The sequence below is a fragment of the Clarias gariepinus genome, chromosome 19, assembly GCF_024256425.1.
Source record: "Clarias gariepinus isolate MV-2021 ecotype Netherlands chromosome 19, CGAR_prim_01v2, whole genome shotgun sequence".
In the NCBI taxonomy this organism is placed as follows: Eukaryota; Metazoa; Chordata; class Actinopteri; order Siluriformes; family Clariidae; genus Clarias; species Clarias gariepinus.
This window is the reverse complement of record NC_071118.1, coordinates 358,138-376,288: the sequence shown is the minus strand read 5'-3', so window position 1 is coordinate 376,288 and position 18,151 is coordinate 358,138. Positions and strand designations below refer to the sequence as shown.

Below are 18,151 nucleotides of genomic sequence, written 5' to 3'. Positions count from 1 at the left end.
AGCGACAGTGGCAAGAAAAAACTCCCTAAGATGGTAATAGGAAGAAACCTTGAGAGGAACCAGACTCAACAGGGAACCCATCCTCATCTGGGTGATAACAGATAGCAGGGATTGATCTGCACTCATACTGTGTGTTAGGTGTGTTAGCCAGTTCAATATAACAGTTGATGTTAATTGATGTTAATATGGAGTCCAGGTAGTTATTGGAGACTCTGGTAGGTATAAACATGGTTGTATCTTGCTTGAAAGAGTTGTAGTTTCTGTGAGAGCGCTTCATTGTGGTGTGAGAAGAATAGAAATGAAAATTTGTGTAATTGCCGTTAGATGGCTAAGTTTGATTGACATCAGAAGACCGCACACACTTGTGAAGCATTCTGATTAATCTGGTATGAAGATGGTTTTTGTGAAGCAGCCATTGTAAGGACGCAGATTTTGACGCCGTTATCCTGGTGTATCGTGACTGTATATTGTGGCGGTGTGAGAGGTGTAGGAACGATCGAGTCCAGTTCTCTTTTAGAGCGCACTTTTATTCCTGAGGAGTAACGTGTGATGTCATACAGGACGTTAATGATGTTTCACGTCTTCCTTTGGTGTGAAGACGATTACAGAATGAAAAGAAGAGACAGAATGAGACAGCACCTGTGTATAAACTGTAGAAGGACATTTACGCTTTACTTCCCAAATAAAATCATGTTTTAAATTTTTAATCCTCCACGTACTTATCTAAACCTTGGTTGGATGACTTGATGAGAGTAACCCCCCTCGGTGCATGCGTGTGTGTGTGTGTGTATGTCGGAGCAAAGTCCTCCTGAATAATTACCTTTATCCTGTGATAATACCCGTCTATTGTGGTGGGCGTGGCCTAGTTAAGACCTTTTTTTTATATTCTCCTTCTTTCTAAAAACCATGAAGTTCAAAACATGAGTAGTGTTAATGAGGCCGAGATGAAGGTACGTCTCATGGACACGTCTGTACCTGTGGTGTGTGAGAGACTGGTCTATCATCCATAGCCACACCCACATCCACAGGTCATTGCATTTTTCTTTCTGAAACATTTTTTTTTTTTACTTTTTGTAAAAAAAAAAAAAAAAAAATGGTTTAAAAGGTTACATTTGTTTTGTTATCTGTCTTTTTTTCACTTTTCGTCTTCTTTTTTTTGTCACTTCATTCTCCTTCCTGTTTTTTTTTTTTTCACTTTGTTAAAATTTAATCAGTATTTAATAACAGGCAGGAAGGACGGCTAAAAGAGCGTCTCAGCAGATATCACAGGAAAGATAATTATTTTGATCTAGTTTTGATCTAATTTGCAAATTTAAGTCTAATTTATTCCAATTAACCGTGCTTGTGCTTCCAGAGAGCGAGCTGTAAGTGAGGAATTGTTTCTCAGTCCTTATTATCTGCATCAGAAAGAAAAGGGGAATTTTTTTTTATCCATATCGTCTCATTTGTGTAACATTCCAGGAGGTGTGTCATGCTCTGTGTTTTGTTTAGTTTTTTCCATTTGCATGCACAATGTTGTTTTTTAAATGTATTTATTGTTTCTCCACCTGTTGATGTTGGTGTGTAAGGGACGAGATGTTTGTACATCAGCGGAGATCCTCCATCGCTGATCTCTTCTCTGTATAAAGCCGTCTCGCTATGCCGCTGTTCGGTTTGTTTAGATCACAGTTTATCCCTCCCCCCAAAGCCACTTTGACTTTGAGATAAAACATCAACGTACAAAAATTGGATCAGAGCTTCAGGCGCCATTTTAGCGTTACTGTAAAGAGGAAATGAGTAAATTAACATTAATGGATCTGTGACCGCCTGTTTCCTGCCACAATAGGAACAAATAAATAATGGATGCTGACTCGGGCTGGGTTTCAGCTCCTCGCCCTGAGGATGAGGAGGGACGAGAGGGACTGTGGTTTCGGCCTGTTACTTAACGGGTCACATCATGCTCTTATCTGCCTCTCCCTCTCTCTCCCTTTTTCTTTCTCTCTCTCTCCCTCCCTCTCTCTCTCTCTCCCTCCCTCTCTCTCTCTCTCCCTCCCTCTCTCTCTCTCTCTCTCTCCACACTGGTATATTCTCACTGGTTTCTGCGAGTGTGAAACACATCAAACACTGTTAAGACCTGAGACTCTTTTCAGTTTAATCGCAGGTATAAAGCATTTCAGTGACTCCGAATGAATCGGACTCATCGTGTGTGTGTGTGTGTGTGTGTGTGTGTGTGTGTGTGTATGTTTAGTGCAGCGTTTTTCAGTCTTAGCGGCCGAGCCGGAGCACAGAGCTGTAGCGCCGCAGGCACCTGACGCACTCGAGAGACGAACGGGACATTAACGTAAACATTCTAATAATCATCTGAACACTTGATGGGAAAGTTTTCACCCCCCACACGCCTCTCAGCTAACCTTTACCTTCACTAACAAACTTGTATCTGTTACTTACTTGTTAGTTACTTTTACATATTGTAAATGTTGCTGCTTTTAATGTTTTCTATATATTTTTGTGTATTGTACAATTTTCATTATAATATATTTGTTTCTTATTTTATACTCTTTCTTTGAATACTCCTTAATTTTCAGATCCTGTGCGGTTGTGACCCGAAAGTATGAAATATAGCTCTGATTTGCACTCGGCTCTCGGGCTGATATATTTATTTGTAACCGTCCTGACGAGGCTCGAGTACAGTGCGTCTCTTATCTTTACTCGAGATAAAGCACAGTTTGTTATCAGGAACATAAGGACGAGTCCAATCTGAGTATCTGATTAAAAACAGTGTCTCTGCAGGGATTACACTTTGCGCTGAATTCTTAAATTCTTTATTAAGTTTCCTTTCACGGTCACAAATCATAGATTATTCATCGTTTCCCAGAGTCCTATGTCCTTCCAGGTGCTCTTTCACACTGTGTGTGTGTGTGTGTGTGTATGTGTGTGTGTGTGTGTGCATGTGCGTTGTGCTGACTTTCTGTATAAAATCCCTCCCAGGTGTTGGATTAGACTCGGGTCAGGTGACGCAGATGACGTACCTTACCAGGTTTTTTTGTTCGGTCTGTTCTTCTTCGGAAACCCGTGCTTGACTTTATTGTTTATTCAGGACTTACCCTGGAGGAATCTGTTACATTAGACATCAGCAGACCAGTTTCCAGTTTTTCATATTTTCCAATTTTTTTTCAGACTACACCAACTGGAACACACGTCATGTTCTAACGACAGTGTGTGTTTTTAAGACTAAAGTGAGTTCAGACTGAGAACTCAGCGGCTACACTCATGTGCACCCTAATAATCTGTTAATAATCCGTTAATAATCCATTAATAATCCGTTAATAACTGAGTAAACTATTAATCTGTTAATAGCCTGTTAGTGTAAACACCTCGGGCGAAGTGGAGTAAACAGATCTGAATATAAATCTTTCTACTGACGTTTTTATGACATTACACAGCTTTTATTTAACAGGCTGTAAAGACATTTGTCTGATTACTAAAGCTGTCCAAATATGTGCGCTCGTTCATGTGTGTATTTGCGTGCGTGTGTCGTGATAATGAAAAGAAAACACAGCGCTGTTATAGTTATTCATTTATTTAAAAATAATTCAGGGGTTATGACGAGCGCAGGACGGGACGCGACCTCACTAAAGGTCATGGTAAGGTTCATGACGGCGAGGTCTCGTTACTTCAGCACAGAAAAAAAGTGTGGTTTTTCTCTCGTGTTCTCAAGGCGCAAGTGGCATCCGAACAAGATTTAAAAGTAAATTTTGAACAACAGATAATCTTTATTGTATGACTTTTTTTCTCTTTAATTAGTACTTTTGTTTATTTTATGTTGGACTTTAATGAACTACTACTATTATTATAATAGGGCTAAATTTACTTCATCATTTCTTTTCTAATTGTGTATCAAAAGTTATATTGTGTTGCGTTTGTATCGTATTGTGAAACGTGTAAATGGCTCAGACGCGGGGTTTACGTCTGCTCGTCTCATCTCGTCTCTGTCTTGTTTTCCGCAGATCTTCCTGCTGGCGTGTCCCCCCGGTAAAACAGCCATGGTGGTGTTCAGGTGAGTAATGACTCCTCACTAACGACACTCATACCTGAGAATTTTATAACCTCTGCTTTAAAACAGAAATAAACAGAGAAGCTGAACCCTAACCCTAGGTGAACTGTCTCTGATCAGGGTGCACAAACTTTTTTTTTTTTTTTAAATAAATCGATTAACAATCAACCCTGGCCACGCCCTGCATGTAGTGCAGATCCAGTGACTCCAAAGGTGTGTTTAACATACCGGAGGCATAATCCGGATCTGATTTGGATCGCTGATTAAGAAATGCTAATAAAAGGAATATAATACATTATTAAAGAAGGTAAGGAAAAAAAACAGATGGATGCCTAAACGTCAGAAAAAAACACTTTATTAACAGGGGTTTAGGATTTTTTTTTTATTATTTTCACTAAAAATCTTGAACTTCCAGATAGTTCACGTGAAATCCAGTGGGGCTGAATTGATGTTGTATTAATGAAATACAATCCAATCTATAAAAAAAAAAAAAAATTAAAAATGAATAAATAAATAAATAAATGCTGTTAGTGCAAAAATCAAATAAATAAAATATAACTATTGGAATGATAGATGTAGTGTAAAGCTTAAAATAAAAAGTGCATGTGTATTAAATAACTGTAAATTAATATTAACAGTATAAACTGGCCGAAACAAAGTGGAGGTAGAAGAGAAAAGTAGAATAGAGTAAAATGGATGGATGCATGTTTTAATAAATTTAAGTGAGTTGTTCAGTTTGTAAACATTGGTCATTAGAGTTACTGTCACTGCAATATATAAAATGTATTTTTAAATAAAGTTTTGTGGATTATAATTATAAATAGATACAATGTATCTTTTGTAAATAATTGTAAAGTGCTCTTCCTTGGCAAGATGCTAAAACGGTTGGTTTCTAGCACATACGGTGGCAAAGGTGTGTGTGTGTGAGTGAATGGGGCGTGGCTCAAGCCACTCACTGAAGCTGCCCCTCCCCCTGGACGGACCGACAGCAAACTCGCAAGCACAGAGAATGTAACGAACCGACATCCAACTTCTCCTGTGATTCTTTTATTCATTTCAAAGGAAGTGTGTGTAGCGTGTGTTTTTGTCAGAATGATGAAATAGATGAGTAGAGTGTGCGCTACAGAGTTTGAATATCTTTGAATAAATTTGGATGAATCCCAAAAAAAACAAAAAGCACATCATTGTTTGTGTTATGCGAAAATATAATCCACCACGTGTATGAAACGGCGTTCCTGTTACCACCCTGCAGTGTGTTGTTCTCATATAACAGCACGTGTTTTATTTCACTTTTACCACGGCAATTTAAATGATAAACATCCTCTCTCTCTCTCCCTGTTTAACTGCTACTCAGCGTTTGCTTACAAACACGCGCACACACACACACACACACACTCACTCCTTCCCTAAATGGCTGGATAAATGTCCTGAAAGATGTGAGGGTGTAATCTAATTAAAAATCACTGTTACTATAGAAGCCACAATGAGCGCATTAATCCCGATCTGGTGTTCATTTTTCAGCTGAAACGACCGTCGGAGCCGAACACAACATCTGACCAATCAGATTTTTGGGATTCAGCTCGAGGCTGTACGCGTGATACGATTGGCGATCGGGGAGCCGGGCTCGGCGTCTCCATGTTAATTGTCCCATTCTGTTCTGTTTTTGTTCTCTGTGAGGTGACTAAGCACGGCGGCGTGAATAAGCTTTCAGAGCGCTGAGCTGGAGACAGAGAGCGAGGCAGAGAGAGAGCGAGGCAGAGAGAGAGCGAGGATCCGGGAAAAATGTTGTTCTCTGAGAGTGTGTGTTGGTTCACGCCATGGTGTCGGCGCTGATTTTCCAGCGCACATCGTTTACGGACACACGAGTGAAGTAAAACCCTTTTGGTGATGAGTTTCCAATAGGGGGCAACGTTTCACGGACCACAGCATAAGTTACAGAAATGCATTCAGTGATAAATAAATCAATAAAAGTTTGGGGTCTTTTCAAATTCTCTATTATTTATTGTTACTAAGCCAGAAACACAACTCGTTACTTCGACTTAGTAACCAAGTCAGAAAAATGTGATCCAAAAAGAAAATAATGACTTCAATCCAAAAAGTTAAAATCATGAGATAATAAGTAAGAATATTTATAATATTTTAATACTTTTAAGTAAAAATAAATTCATTAACCTAAAATAAGTTAAGTCAGAATAGAAATTTATTTGATAAGAATAAAGGTAAAACTAAATAATAATTATAATAACATAGAAATAATGACTTGGTAAGCCAAAATGTATTCTGTTCTTTTTAATGAGATTTTTGTCAAAACAACTTAAAATAACAACCCAAGTCAAAATAATCATTTGATTTAGCAAGTCAGAATAGCTTCGTTATTCAGAATAACGACTTTGAAAGTCAAAGTAACAACAATGTGAGTTACAGTGATGAATGTGTAAAGCCAAACTGTGAACTCACATCGTGGCTCAGGACTGCTATGAACGATTTTGTGAAGTCCAAATCATTGGAAACCTAAGCTTTGGGGAGGAGAAATAATAATAATAATAATTTTAGTGAATCATAAATAAAGTGAAGTTTTATGTGACGCATCGCTGAATAGATGTCACTCGTCTGTGGTTAAAGTCTCTCAGCGCTGATCCGGGCCCAGGGCGGGGTCTCCCCTGGATGGGGTCACTGGACACGCCTCAAAAACCGACATTTAGAACCTCTAACTGATGTGATCCTGTGTTGGTTATGTCTGGTTTCTTATATTCTGTTAATACTTTTCCCACTGTGTGTTTTCTTTTTAAAACACACTACTGCATGTGTGGTCACATGACTCCACCCCGCCCAGTCTTTGAGATCGGAGCAACATGGTGGAGAAAAATTTCTCCTAGAAAGAAAAATCACGGCTTAAATAGCAGATTTACAGCACAGACCTGGTCAAAGAAAACAAACAAAGTAAATAATCGTTCATTAATCATAATCGAGGTAAACCGTTAAGTTAATCGTGATATTGATGCGAGTTCGTATCGCCCAGCTATATGCCCAACTACGCCATGAACAGCTAATGCACCTCTCTACACCACGGTTACCCATAATCCTCCTGTCTTCTGTCTACAAATACAAACCAGGTCTTAGTTTAACACACTGCACACAGACAAGTGTGTGTCACAAGGATCCATAGACGCGTCTCTCAGACCCAAGAGAGGTGTTTTGAAGGCGTTACGTCTGAGGCAGAGACAGTTTGATATTATGTGAAAGCTGATCGGATCGTATCTGATCAGGAAACACTGTGAACATGAACTCGTTGTACCTTGTTGGAAGTCATTCGATCAATAGTCTGTTGGAAATAAACTTTAACGTGTCTGTACAAACCTGTTTGCAAGTCAAATCGTTTAGAGGAGTTTAGTTTGCAGTACAAATTAGAATTTTTTCCAGATTAGCGACGGCTCATCTCTTTGCATGTCGAGCACGACTTGGCCGCGTGCTGCGGTTCACCGCGAGATGATGGAGAGGCTGTAAACCCTGTAACGTCGCGTTCCTTAAGGAAACACTCTGTTTATATTAAGAGATTTGGCTGATGAGTCTCCCATGCTGAGAAAAAATCCTTTAAGATCTTTGACACAGAAAGAGCTCTGTTCATGTGTACCAAAAGTAAAAAATGTCTGTTTGGGTCATGGGTTTGTTCCACTTATGTTTGTCAGCATAGCTGTGCTGCTAAATGTGTTGTCTTTTCATGCTATTCAGCTAATGCTAATATGAAAGGGGTAATCACAGAAAGTCCCAAAGACTTAAATTAACATTCTTGTTTTGTTTTTGTGTTTTTTTTTCTATTCCAGGCTACAGGTTCACATGCTAAACGGAGCCCTGTTAGCGCTCCTGTTTCCCGTCGTCAACACCAGATTAGTAAGTACTGTTTCCTGTTTACACGTCTAAACAAAAACACATCAGATGTTCTAATCTGATTCAGTTTCAGAAAGAATGTATGCATGTGTGGTGGTCTGTGCAGTGTGTGTGGATCATTAATGAGAATTTCATGTAAAATTGGCATCAAACGATCTGTCCGTGTTCATAAAATAAGCAATTAAAATATTGATTAAAAAAAACTAATAAAACCGCGCGAATAATTAGACCTTGTGTTATAAATGATCTTTTTGTGATATCGTGATGCGTCAGGTCACATGGCTTTAGTGTATCGTCTGAGAATGAAACCAATCCGTTTTCTCATTGAGACACAATTTAAGGTCAGTAATGCTGGATTATTTGTAAACAATTAATTAACTATTACAAGTTGTTCAGTAAGTTATTTCTGCATCAATATCCTTAATATTATTTTCTTTTCCAAAGCTTAAAACAATTTTAAGACCTTGAACCTTAATAAAAAGTCATCGTAATTCCAAAGTTTTATACCTTATCCTCAGCTTTAGCATATCCGTGTCATCCACCATAATTATCATTTCTAAACAAACTTATTCTAAAGCAAATTATTCAGTCCTACCACACAGGATGCCCATGTGAAAATAGTTCAAAGCGCCACCTGTAGGGTTATAACGAAACCTGGAAGTGTGTGTTTCGAGACACAAGTGCTTTGCTTAATTCGAGTTTCGAAAAGCCGAGTGGAGGATTTTGATAATTTTATGCTGTTAAAAAAAAATTAGGGTTTGTGCATAGAAGCTCCAGCTCACAGAATCGATCACGTATCACTGGCTCACTCACTCTAAAGACCTTCAATATCGCTCTTTTAGACACTTACCCTGTAATAAGTACATATTTTTCAATATAGTTTTATAAAATTATACTTTCTACTTTTACAGTGAAACCTTGGATTACGAGCATAATTTGTTCGGGAAGCGGGCTCGTTGATACAAAGAGAGAAAATAAATCTTTAACCTCGCTAATGTGACTTTCTTTTGCTTAACACACGCGCACACGTGTTATAAGGAACAGTACATGCGAGTGTACACACGCATACAAACACAAAATAAAATATGTTTTACACACACGTGGTCACAGTGTTACAGGAAATAGTACACACGCGCACGGATGTTGATTATACCAGTAAGAGACGAGCACGAAGACCCAGCAGGGGAGACGATTACCCACAATTCCGTAACTCAAGAGAGAAAAAAACTGTTGGCTCAGTTGTGATCACGTGATGCTTGTCAAAACAAGAAGCGCATGCGTGATACATGATACTCGGTGCTCGTAAACCAAAACTTGCTTGTTTTTCAAGTCAAAATTTATAAAAAATCTTTGCTCGTCTTGTGGCAGGGATGTCGCTGCCTGTAGACTGTTATGTGTAACCACGTGACTTGCCTTTCCTTTGGGACACGCCTATTATCGTAGACAGGGAGGGAAAAACAGAATGTTCTCCATCAGGAAAGAGAGAGGGGGAGTGGGTTCAATATAAAAAAGGGAATTTTTATATAATTTTTGTTACTTGGGTAAATTTAAAGCTGAGTACTTCTATACTCTTACTTAAATCACATGTAAACGTAAGACTTCTAACTTAATATTTGCCCTGGGGGTTTGTGCACTTTGCCCACCTTTTTTTTTCTTTAACCTGAACTAATCCTGTTAATGACAGAATGCGGGGTTTCAAGATTCCTACCTGTTCATCTCCGTGACCTTTGATCTTTGGAATTAAAGGGCGGGTCTGTTCTGTCCTGCATAAAAGAAAACTATAATAATAATAATCATAATAAGGACACATCTTTGTATTTATGCGCTTACTCATCAGCTTACAGCGCAGCTGGACCAGGTCTTCAATGGGCTGGACTTGTAGGTGTGTGTGTGTGTGTGTGCGTGCGTGCGTGCGTGCGTGCGTGCGTGCGTGCGTGCGTGCGTGCGTGCGTGCGTGCGTGCGTGCGTGCGTGCGTGCGTGCGTGCGTGCGTGCGTGCGTGCGTGTGTGGTTGGTTTAAGTGTTCAGTGTGTACAGAGAGGAATGAGGCATGACCTGGGAGTGTTAGCTTGAAAACTTTTAGAGTAAGGACACACACATGAACACACACGGATCTCTTTACAGTGGAATGTTTGTTCGACTGCAGTTCCATATAGAGGAGAGTTAATTTTATGAGCAGACACACACACACACACACACAGCGCACTGTGTGTGTGAAGGACTGAGAGCCCAGTGTTGGCCTCATATATTTTTATTAATAATCACACGAGTCGCTCTGCTTCACTCTCGTGTTCCACAGATGCACTGCGTTCCTGCCAGTTTTCCCGTCTCTTTACATGATCACTAAACAGAAAAAGTGTGTGACTTTATTAAAAATCTCTGTATGGTGTGAAGTGATGTGTGTGCTGAGACACACACACACAAGCACACACCTGCTGTGTCATGCTGGAAATGAGAAGGATTCTGTATATAAGCTTGTACAGTGTGTATTAGGGACGGCAATCACCAGGGACGATCCGATACAATATGATTACGATCACTTTTTTTTTAAATATTCAGATTCAATACTCCACATAAAACTCCACAAAAAATAATGATGTGGAAGTGGAGTGTAACCAGGAGACTCAATCCAGAGCTGACAGGAGGAATCGCAGACATGCAACTCTTCAAATAAGTAATCAGCATCTACTCAGCATCTACTGTGTCCTGTCTCAATGACTACCGTCCCGTTGCACTCACACCCACCATCATGAAGTGCTTCGAGCGGCTCCTCATGACACATCAAGACCCTGCTGCCCTCTTCACTGGACCCACTGCAATTTGCGTACCGTCCTAACCGCTCAACGGACGACGCTATCTCCACTGCACTTCATCTTGCCCTCACATACTTGGACAAGAAGGACACATACGCTCGAATGCTGTACATAGATTTCAGCTTAGCATTTAACACTATCATTCCCCAACAACTGATTGGGAAGCTGAACCGGTTGGGCCTGAACACCTCCCTCTGCAACTGGATCCTGGACTTTCTGACCGGTAGGCCTCAGTCAGTACGGATCGGGAACTGCAACACAGTTCGAACCACATCATTAAGTTCCCTGATGACACGACCGTGGTGGGTCTCATAAGCAAGAACAAGTCAGCGTACAGAGAGGAAGTGCAGAGGCTAACGGACTGGTGTAAAGACAACAACCTGTCTCTAAATGTTGACAAGACAAAGGAGATGGTTGTTGACTTTAGGAGGACACGAGGCGACCATTCTCCGCTGAGCATCAACACCTCTTCTGTGGGAATTGTCGAAAGAGCCAAATTCCTGGGTGTCCACCTAGAGAAGGACCTCAGCTGGTCCCTCAACACCAGCTCCCTACACAAGAAAGCCCAACAGCGTCTCTTCTTTCTGAGAAGACTGAGGAAGGCCCAGCTTCCACCACCGATCCTGACCACCCTCTATAGAGGAACTATCGAGAGCATCCTGAGCGGCTGCATCACTGTCTGGTTTGGGAATTGTGCCATATCGGACCGCAAGACCCTACAGCGAATAGTGAGGACAGCGGAGAAGATCATCTGAGTCTCTCTCCCCTCTATTGAAGACATCTACACCACACGGTGCATCCGCAAAGCCACCAGCATTGTGGCTGATCGGACACACCCCTCTTACACACACTTCACTCCTGCCATCTGGAAAAAGGTACCGAAGCATTCGGGCACACACATCCAGACTGTGCAACAGTTTTTTCCACAAGCCATCACAACACAAACATTATCACTCAGCTTAACGTGGGGTCAGGGGTAGCTCAGTGGTTAAAGCATTGGACTACGGTTAGGAAGATCCAGGTTCAAACCTCACAACCACCAAGTTGCCACTGTTAGGCCCTTGAGCGCGTCCCCTAACCCACAACTGCTCAGACGTATAATGAGATAAAAATGTTAGTCGCTCTGGATAAGAGCATCTACCAAATGCCTAAATGTAACTCAACAACCTCAAAAAATTGGGACTGGACTGATGAATCAACACAAGTGCAGAAACACTGACCTACACCACCAAATTATCGTACACACCAACCTGTAAATGCTTCACTGTTTATCTTTTGCACAATGATCATTACTGGACTACTTTTTGCACTAATTCCTCAACTCTTGCTGCTGTTTTAAGGAATGTTTATGTTTACCCACTACCTCAACACCATATTTTATGTTCTGTTATGTCGTGGTTGCGCACTGTCACTTTGTTGTTGCTCTTTTTGCACATTTGCATGTGCACTTTATGTTGTCTATAAAACCTGTAGTTATACTTAGCTAGTTAGTTTTTGTTAATTTATGTTGTAATTTATGTTAGGTCTCTCTGTCCTGTCTCTGCTAGCCAGCTAACTAGGCCTCTTGGTTAGCTAGTTTAGTGTCTCTGTTAATTTATGTTGTAAATTTATGTTGTATGTAGCACCTTGGTCCTGGAGGAACGTTGTTTCGTTTCACTGTGTACTAACTGTATATGGTTGTAATGACAATAAAGCCTACTTGAACTTGAACTTAAGCATGAAACAAGCCTGGCTAGTCAGGATAGCTAAGCTAGCGTTAGCATATGGCTGGGTTGTTGAGGTTGCAGTACATGAAACCTTAGGCTTTAATTGGGTAAAATCTTATAATTTATTGATCAATTCGTTATAAATCATTAATCGTGTTTATATAAAACCTAAAGATTAGCGTGAGTGGCGCTAACGCAGAGTAAACGTGCCGTAACATTAGCAGCATTCCTCACGTCTTCACCTGTGTTGCTTATTACAATTTTAAACTGATAAAATCATATGTTCGGTTCAATATTATTAATATTTTTTTTTAAAAGATATTTTCCGTCAAGCGGTGTCGTGTGGAGTGAAAGCGTTGGTTGCTAAGCAACAATCAATCAGATCTCAGCAACCAAAGCTGCTTTGTTTTAATTTTAGTACAGTAGGGATTAAGGATTAGTTCTCCTGTTCCTATTATTTTACAAACAGTTGTATTATTTTTAAATAATGCTAGATAACCAGAACCTTCACCTGAAACCAGAACCACTAAAATGGGAAAAAACAAATAATTTTTTCATTTACATTTAGGCATTTGGCAGATGCTCTTATCCAGAGCGACTTACAAAAATGACTTTGAAGTTTACATCACTGAATAGATACTTTCACTGGGTTACAAGGTTACTAACTAAGTGCCATCAGTCAAACACAACTGGGAAGAGGTTTTTTTTTTTTTTTTTTTTTAGGGTGCGTGGTGTGATTAAAGCTGAAAGGTAAGTGGGTGCTGGGCCATTTTTATCTTTGTAGGCGGGAATCAGGGTTTTAAATTTGATGCAGCAGCTATAGGAAGCCAGTGGAGGGCACGGAGGAGTGGGGTGGTGTGGGAGAAGTTGGGAAAGTTGAGAACAAGACGTGCTTCTGCATTCTGGATCAGCTGCAGAGGACAAATCATGGACCAAGGCAGACCTGCCAGGACAAAGTTGCAGTAGTCCAGTCTTTAAATAACAAGAAATGGGCTGATTCTTCTGATGTTGTAAAGAAGAAATCGACCAGAGTGAGTAAGGTTAGCAATGTGGGAGGAAAATGACAGATGATTGTCCTCAGTTACCCCAAGATTGCAGGCGGTGGCTGAAGGAGTGATTTAATTAATTATCTTTTTTCAGACTAAACTGTGTGTGAATTGTCTTCGCAGCTTCCCTTTGAGAAGGAGATCTACTACATCCAGCACTCCATGCTCTACCTGGTGCCCATCTACCTGTTCAGGAAAGGAGGTGAGATTTCACCCGGCATACAGTAGGGAGCGGAAACGAACACACGTGCCTTAATCAAACTGAACTGTTCGAAATTTATAAATACAAATACAATATAGAAGTGAGTTTGTGTTTTTCCCACCACAAGCGTTTGACAAAAGCAGGAAGTGTAAATCTCATGACACGCTGGTTAACGTAAACATGTAATAATGATCTAGAAAAATATGAAAAATTTTATTTGTTGCACTCACCCTCATAGTTTCGTAATTTTTTTAGATTAATTTATACTCCCCAACGTACGAACATTCGAGTTACGAATTTCCGCAGATGCTGTTGCATTTGACGTGTGAGATTAATTTCCTTAGGCATGGTTACAGTTTTTGGCCACATGATGGCAGTCTGGGTAAAGGTGCCAAAGATTTAGTCAAGTGGATTGGTATGCTTTACATTGTATATTCGTGTGAAAGGCATACAAGACTTTGACAATCTTAAGAACAAATTCAACTTACGAACTAGTTTCATTCTGGTAGCACATTCATAAGTTAAAATTTAGATTTTAATAATATCTAAAAAATCCTAGTTGCGTCAAGTTTCTAGGAAAAATCTAGAAACTTGACCAGGTCTATTTTTGGAAAATGTGACAATTAATAACACTGTTTTCCTGATTTGGGAGTGTTTGCCTGGTTTACATCCACAGGCTTTTATTTTTAGTCACATGACTGACTCTCTTAGAAATGAAAAAATCTTTCTCTGAAGTTCCAGAGCGTCACACTAAGAACCGTGATAAACTATGATGTGATGTAGCTGAGGCTAAGGAAGGCTGTTCTTATGAATAGAAAAAAAATGGAGGTTAAACGCCAGGGATCAAACAGTGAGATATTATCTCGATACCTCTGCACTGATTCGATCTGTATTGCGATTCTGTAAATATAATGATTTTATAAACATCCTGATTTTATATTAAGGTTTTTTTTCAGACGTTGTTACAATACGAAACAAACTTGGTGAATAATTTGCTCGTACCACACAGGACGCTGGGCAGTCTGCACGTGTGTGACTAGGTCAAACTGCTCCACCTGTAGGATTTCAGAGGAACTGCAACATATTACTACCTCAAATGTAAATGTTTATGTAGATGTTTGTTTTTATTCTCAGTTTTTTAACCTGAACATGGTGCTAAACTGAATGCGCTCTAGACCACGCCCACTTCTGCTTTTTAAACCCAGAGTAAAGCGAGAGATCTGATGATGATAAAAGTAACACCTCTCTAACAGGACGTCCTGTTCACACCTGGCTCTGTGTAAATCCTGCTCTAATTACCGAAAACACAGAGACCAAACCAGTCTGTCACACTCACCTGTTTATGCTAATGACCAAAAAAAAAAAAAAAAAACGGTTAGAGCAGAAGCGCATCCTGACGCCCTGTTCCGCTCGCACACAGCAACACTAAAACCAGTCTGCCATCTAGTGGTGATATACAGTTATTACACACGTGTGTATGATTTTTACTTAAAATATTGTGTTTATTGTGGCATACAACCTGAAAAGCATCTCCGAACAAGACAGACACACACACACACTAACTGAAACCTGGATCTGATATTTAATTGCCTGAACATTCAGATGTTCCTCATGCTTGCTCCTTCACGTTCTCCTCTCAGGTGTGTACAAGCCGGAGCCGCTGGGTGACATGTGGTGGGCGCTGTTATCCACAGGCATCCTGTTCCTCTACCATTTTGTGTTCCTGCAGGGCCTGGGAATGGTACGACACACACACACACACACACACACACACACACACACACAGCTGTATCTGACATAAAATCCAGCTGGAAAATGTCATAGATTTCACGCTATGTAAACAGCTGAAGCGGGTGATTGACAGGGAATTGTGTGTGTGTGTGTGTGTGTTAGTTAATGAGATCAGTAGCATATCTGTGTTTACCGTCAGCCAGCTTTCCGGGATGCTGACTTCTTGTCAGTTTAAAACCCTGTACCTGCTGTCTGTAACACACACACACACACACAAACTGTACATTGACACTACTTACTGTATATACACCGTAGTAGTGTGGTGTCTGTGTGAATTGTGTGTTTGTGTATGTGTGTGTATGGGTTTAAAAACAGAATCTGTGTTTACTTAATGTTTTATACGTTGGGCTTTACTTTGGGTGCCAATACTTTTAGTCAAACCGTTGTTTAGTCGTGCAGGTGTGTGTATGTGTGTGCGTTTGTGTGACGCTGTTGTACCTGTCTGTTGCAGGTGACTGAGGTGAACCTGAACAACATGCTGTGTCCTGCCGTGTCCGATCCATTCTACGGGCCGTGGTACCGGGTCTGGGCCGCCGCCCACCAGACGGCGCTGACGCTCCTGCACGGCAAAGCACTCACCGTCCTCTGTCAGCATGCCCCGCCCACTCTGTGTCACCTGCTCCACTCCGCCCGCCTGCGCTCAAAGAAAGTCGACTGAGGCTCCGGACGCAGAGCGCTCCGACCCACGGTCCTGTTTCTCTAACCGGAGATAGTGAGCGGTCCGGGCGGGCTTGTGCTGTTTAACGGTTTAATCGTCTCTACGTCTCACACTCCGTCTCGTCTCGTCTCGCCTCGTCTCTCACACGCGTTCTCCAGATCTAACGAGTCTCACACACTTTCATAGCAACATCACGACGATGAAACACACAAGGACGTCTCTGGTACGAGATCAGATCCTCCAGATCAGACTTTTATCAGATCTGCATAGAAGCCCCGCCTCCTCCCATCATCTCACCCCGCTTTCGTTTTTTGTTTAATTCCCTAACTAAACATACAGATTATTTACACACCGCTTTTATCTTTTTATTTTCCCGCTCGTGTTAGTTGTGTGCTCAGACGTTGTTGAACTCGACAGTAAAAATGTTGAGTGTGTGTGAGGACTTTTAAAAATTAAAACGCGCTGTTGTTGTTGTGTTTTTTTTTTTTTTATTAAACCTCATCCGTTGCAGTGATTGGCTCCGCCTACAAACAGTTCCCGCCTCCACAGCTGGAATATGACCACCACTCCTCCTCATCCTCACTCCGCTACACCCTGTAACTCTGACTCCACATTTCCGTCTTTCAATCCGTGATGATTAAACCGTTTGACCGAGCATTGATATCGCACAAGCCCGGGGCCGAGTGTGTGTTGCGTGTGTATGAACCCGGAGACGCTGCGCGCCGGTCCAGAGGATTCCCCCCGAAGCCTCGCTGCTCGATTCTGAGCTTCTCGTTAAAACAGCAGACTTTTTAATCTTCAGTTGCCTTTTAGTTTTTCTTTTTTTTATTTTATTTGTTACATTTTTACATGTACAGTCTGTGACATCACAGCTCTGTGGTCACTTCAAACACATCCCAGGCTCTGCCCCAATTCAAACCCTCCCCCCCTCCCCCGGTAACGTGTCGTGAACAGCGTCAGTGTGTCGATGTCGTGTTCGTGTTGATGTGACGCTTTTAACGCTTTCTGCCTCTCCATCTCACAACACGTTCCTCACACACACACGATGTACAAAGGGTGCCGTCGGAGAGCGGACTGTACTGTAGAACACACACACGACGTTTTTGTTAACATTTTTTAAAAATGCCTCATTTTTCTGCATTGCCGCGCCTGTACACTCACACCTCAATGTTTTTGTGTTTTATTTTTTTAATTCATGAATAAAACTGTCATACTGCACATTTTTAATAAAGGAAAACATTAATAAGTTGTGATGTCGTGTACAGACGAGGATGTTGTGTAGTTTTAGGTCATTTCTAGATGTTTTTCGACGTGATGTGAGTTTCTCTGAGACTTCCGTCTGAGAGCCGAACCTTTGTGTCTTTAGGAACATGAGGGATTTACAGACGCTGATCAGACGCCTGCACATGAACACTGCCAGTTTCAGTGGATAGATATCGTTATATAAACACACACACACACACTCCAGAAACAGATCTGATTCCAGCAGTTGGATCTCAGCAGGGTTTTTGTCGGCTCCAGACGGTGTTTCCTCCAAGCTGTTTGGATCCGAGAAGAGGGACTGAGCGGGATTTTGTAGTTTTTTTTGTACTGTTATTAAAGTTTGTCTGTATTGTGGTAACAAAAAAATAAAAGTTCTCCCCAAGCTGTCGGCTTCCTCTGATGTTCCTCAACACCGTGTTCACACCTTCATACACGAGAGCTTTCCAAAGGTGTGAATATAAACTGGTTTATACGAGCGTGTCCATGTTCACACTTCTGTGTATTCTTCGTGATGTGTTTGTTGCTGATGTTTGTCTCTTTTTTTTTTCTGAAGGTCAGCAATTGTGTGTCATACAGGGATTCTTCACCAAAATAACTCTCACACAAATATCTCATCTACAAATCTTTGGAAATTAAAATGTGCTGATCTTTACATATTTTTATAAGATAAATTAGGAAACTGGTGAGAGATGTGCTGGTTGGCTCAAGTTATTTCACAATAAAGATTTATACACTGGTAGAGTATGTTGGCCTAT

General features: G+C 40.9%; 1 protein-coding gene across 1 annotated transcript in view; it reads left to right on the top strand.

Moving 5' to 3' along the window:
- The window catches only part of LOC128507798 (transmembrane protein 164), a 30,090-nt gene extending 12,319 nt beyond the window's left edge, over nt 1–17,771 (top strand). The window contains exons 2-6 of the mRNA XM_053478911.1: nt 3,987–4,036; nt 7,855–7,921; nt 13,606–13,684; nt 15,325–15,425; nt 15,927–17,771. Coding sequence (XP_053334886.1) covers nt 3,987–4,036; nt 7,855–7,921; nt 13,606–13,684; nt 15,325–15,425; nt 15,927–16,133 — 504 coding nt within the window. The 3' untranslated portion in view covers nt 16,134–17,771. The remainder of the gene's footprint in view (nt 1–3,986; nt 4,037–7,854; nt 7,922–13,605; nt 13,685–15,324; nt 15,426–15,926) is intronic.
- Nucleotides 17,772–18,151: the final 380 nt, after the last annotated feature.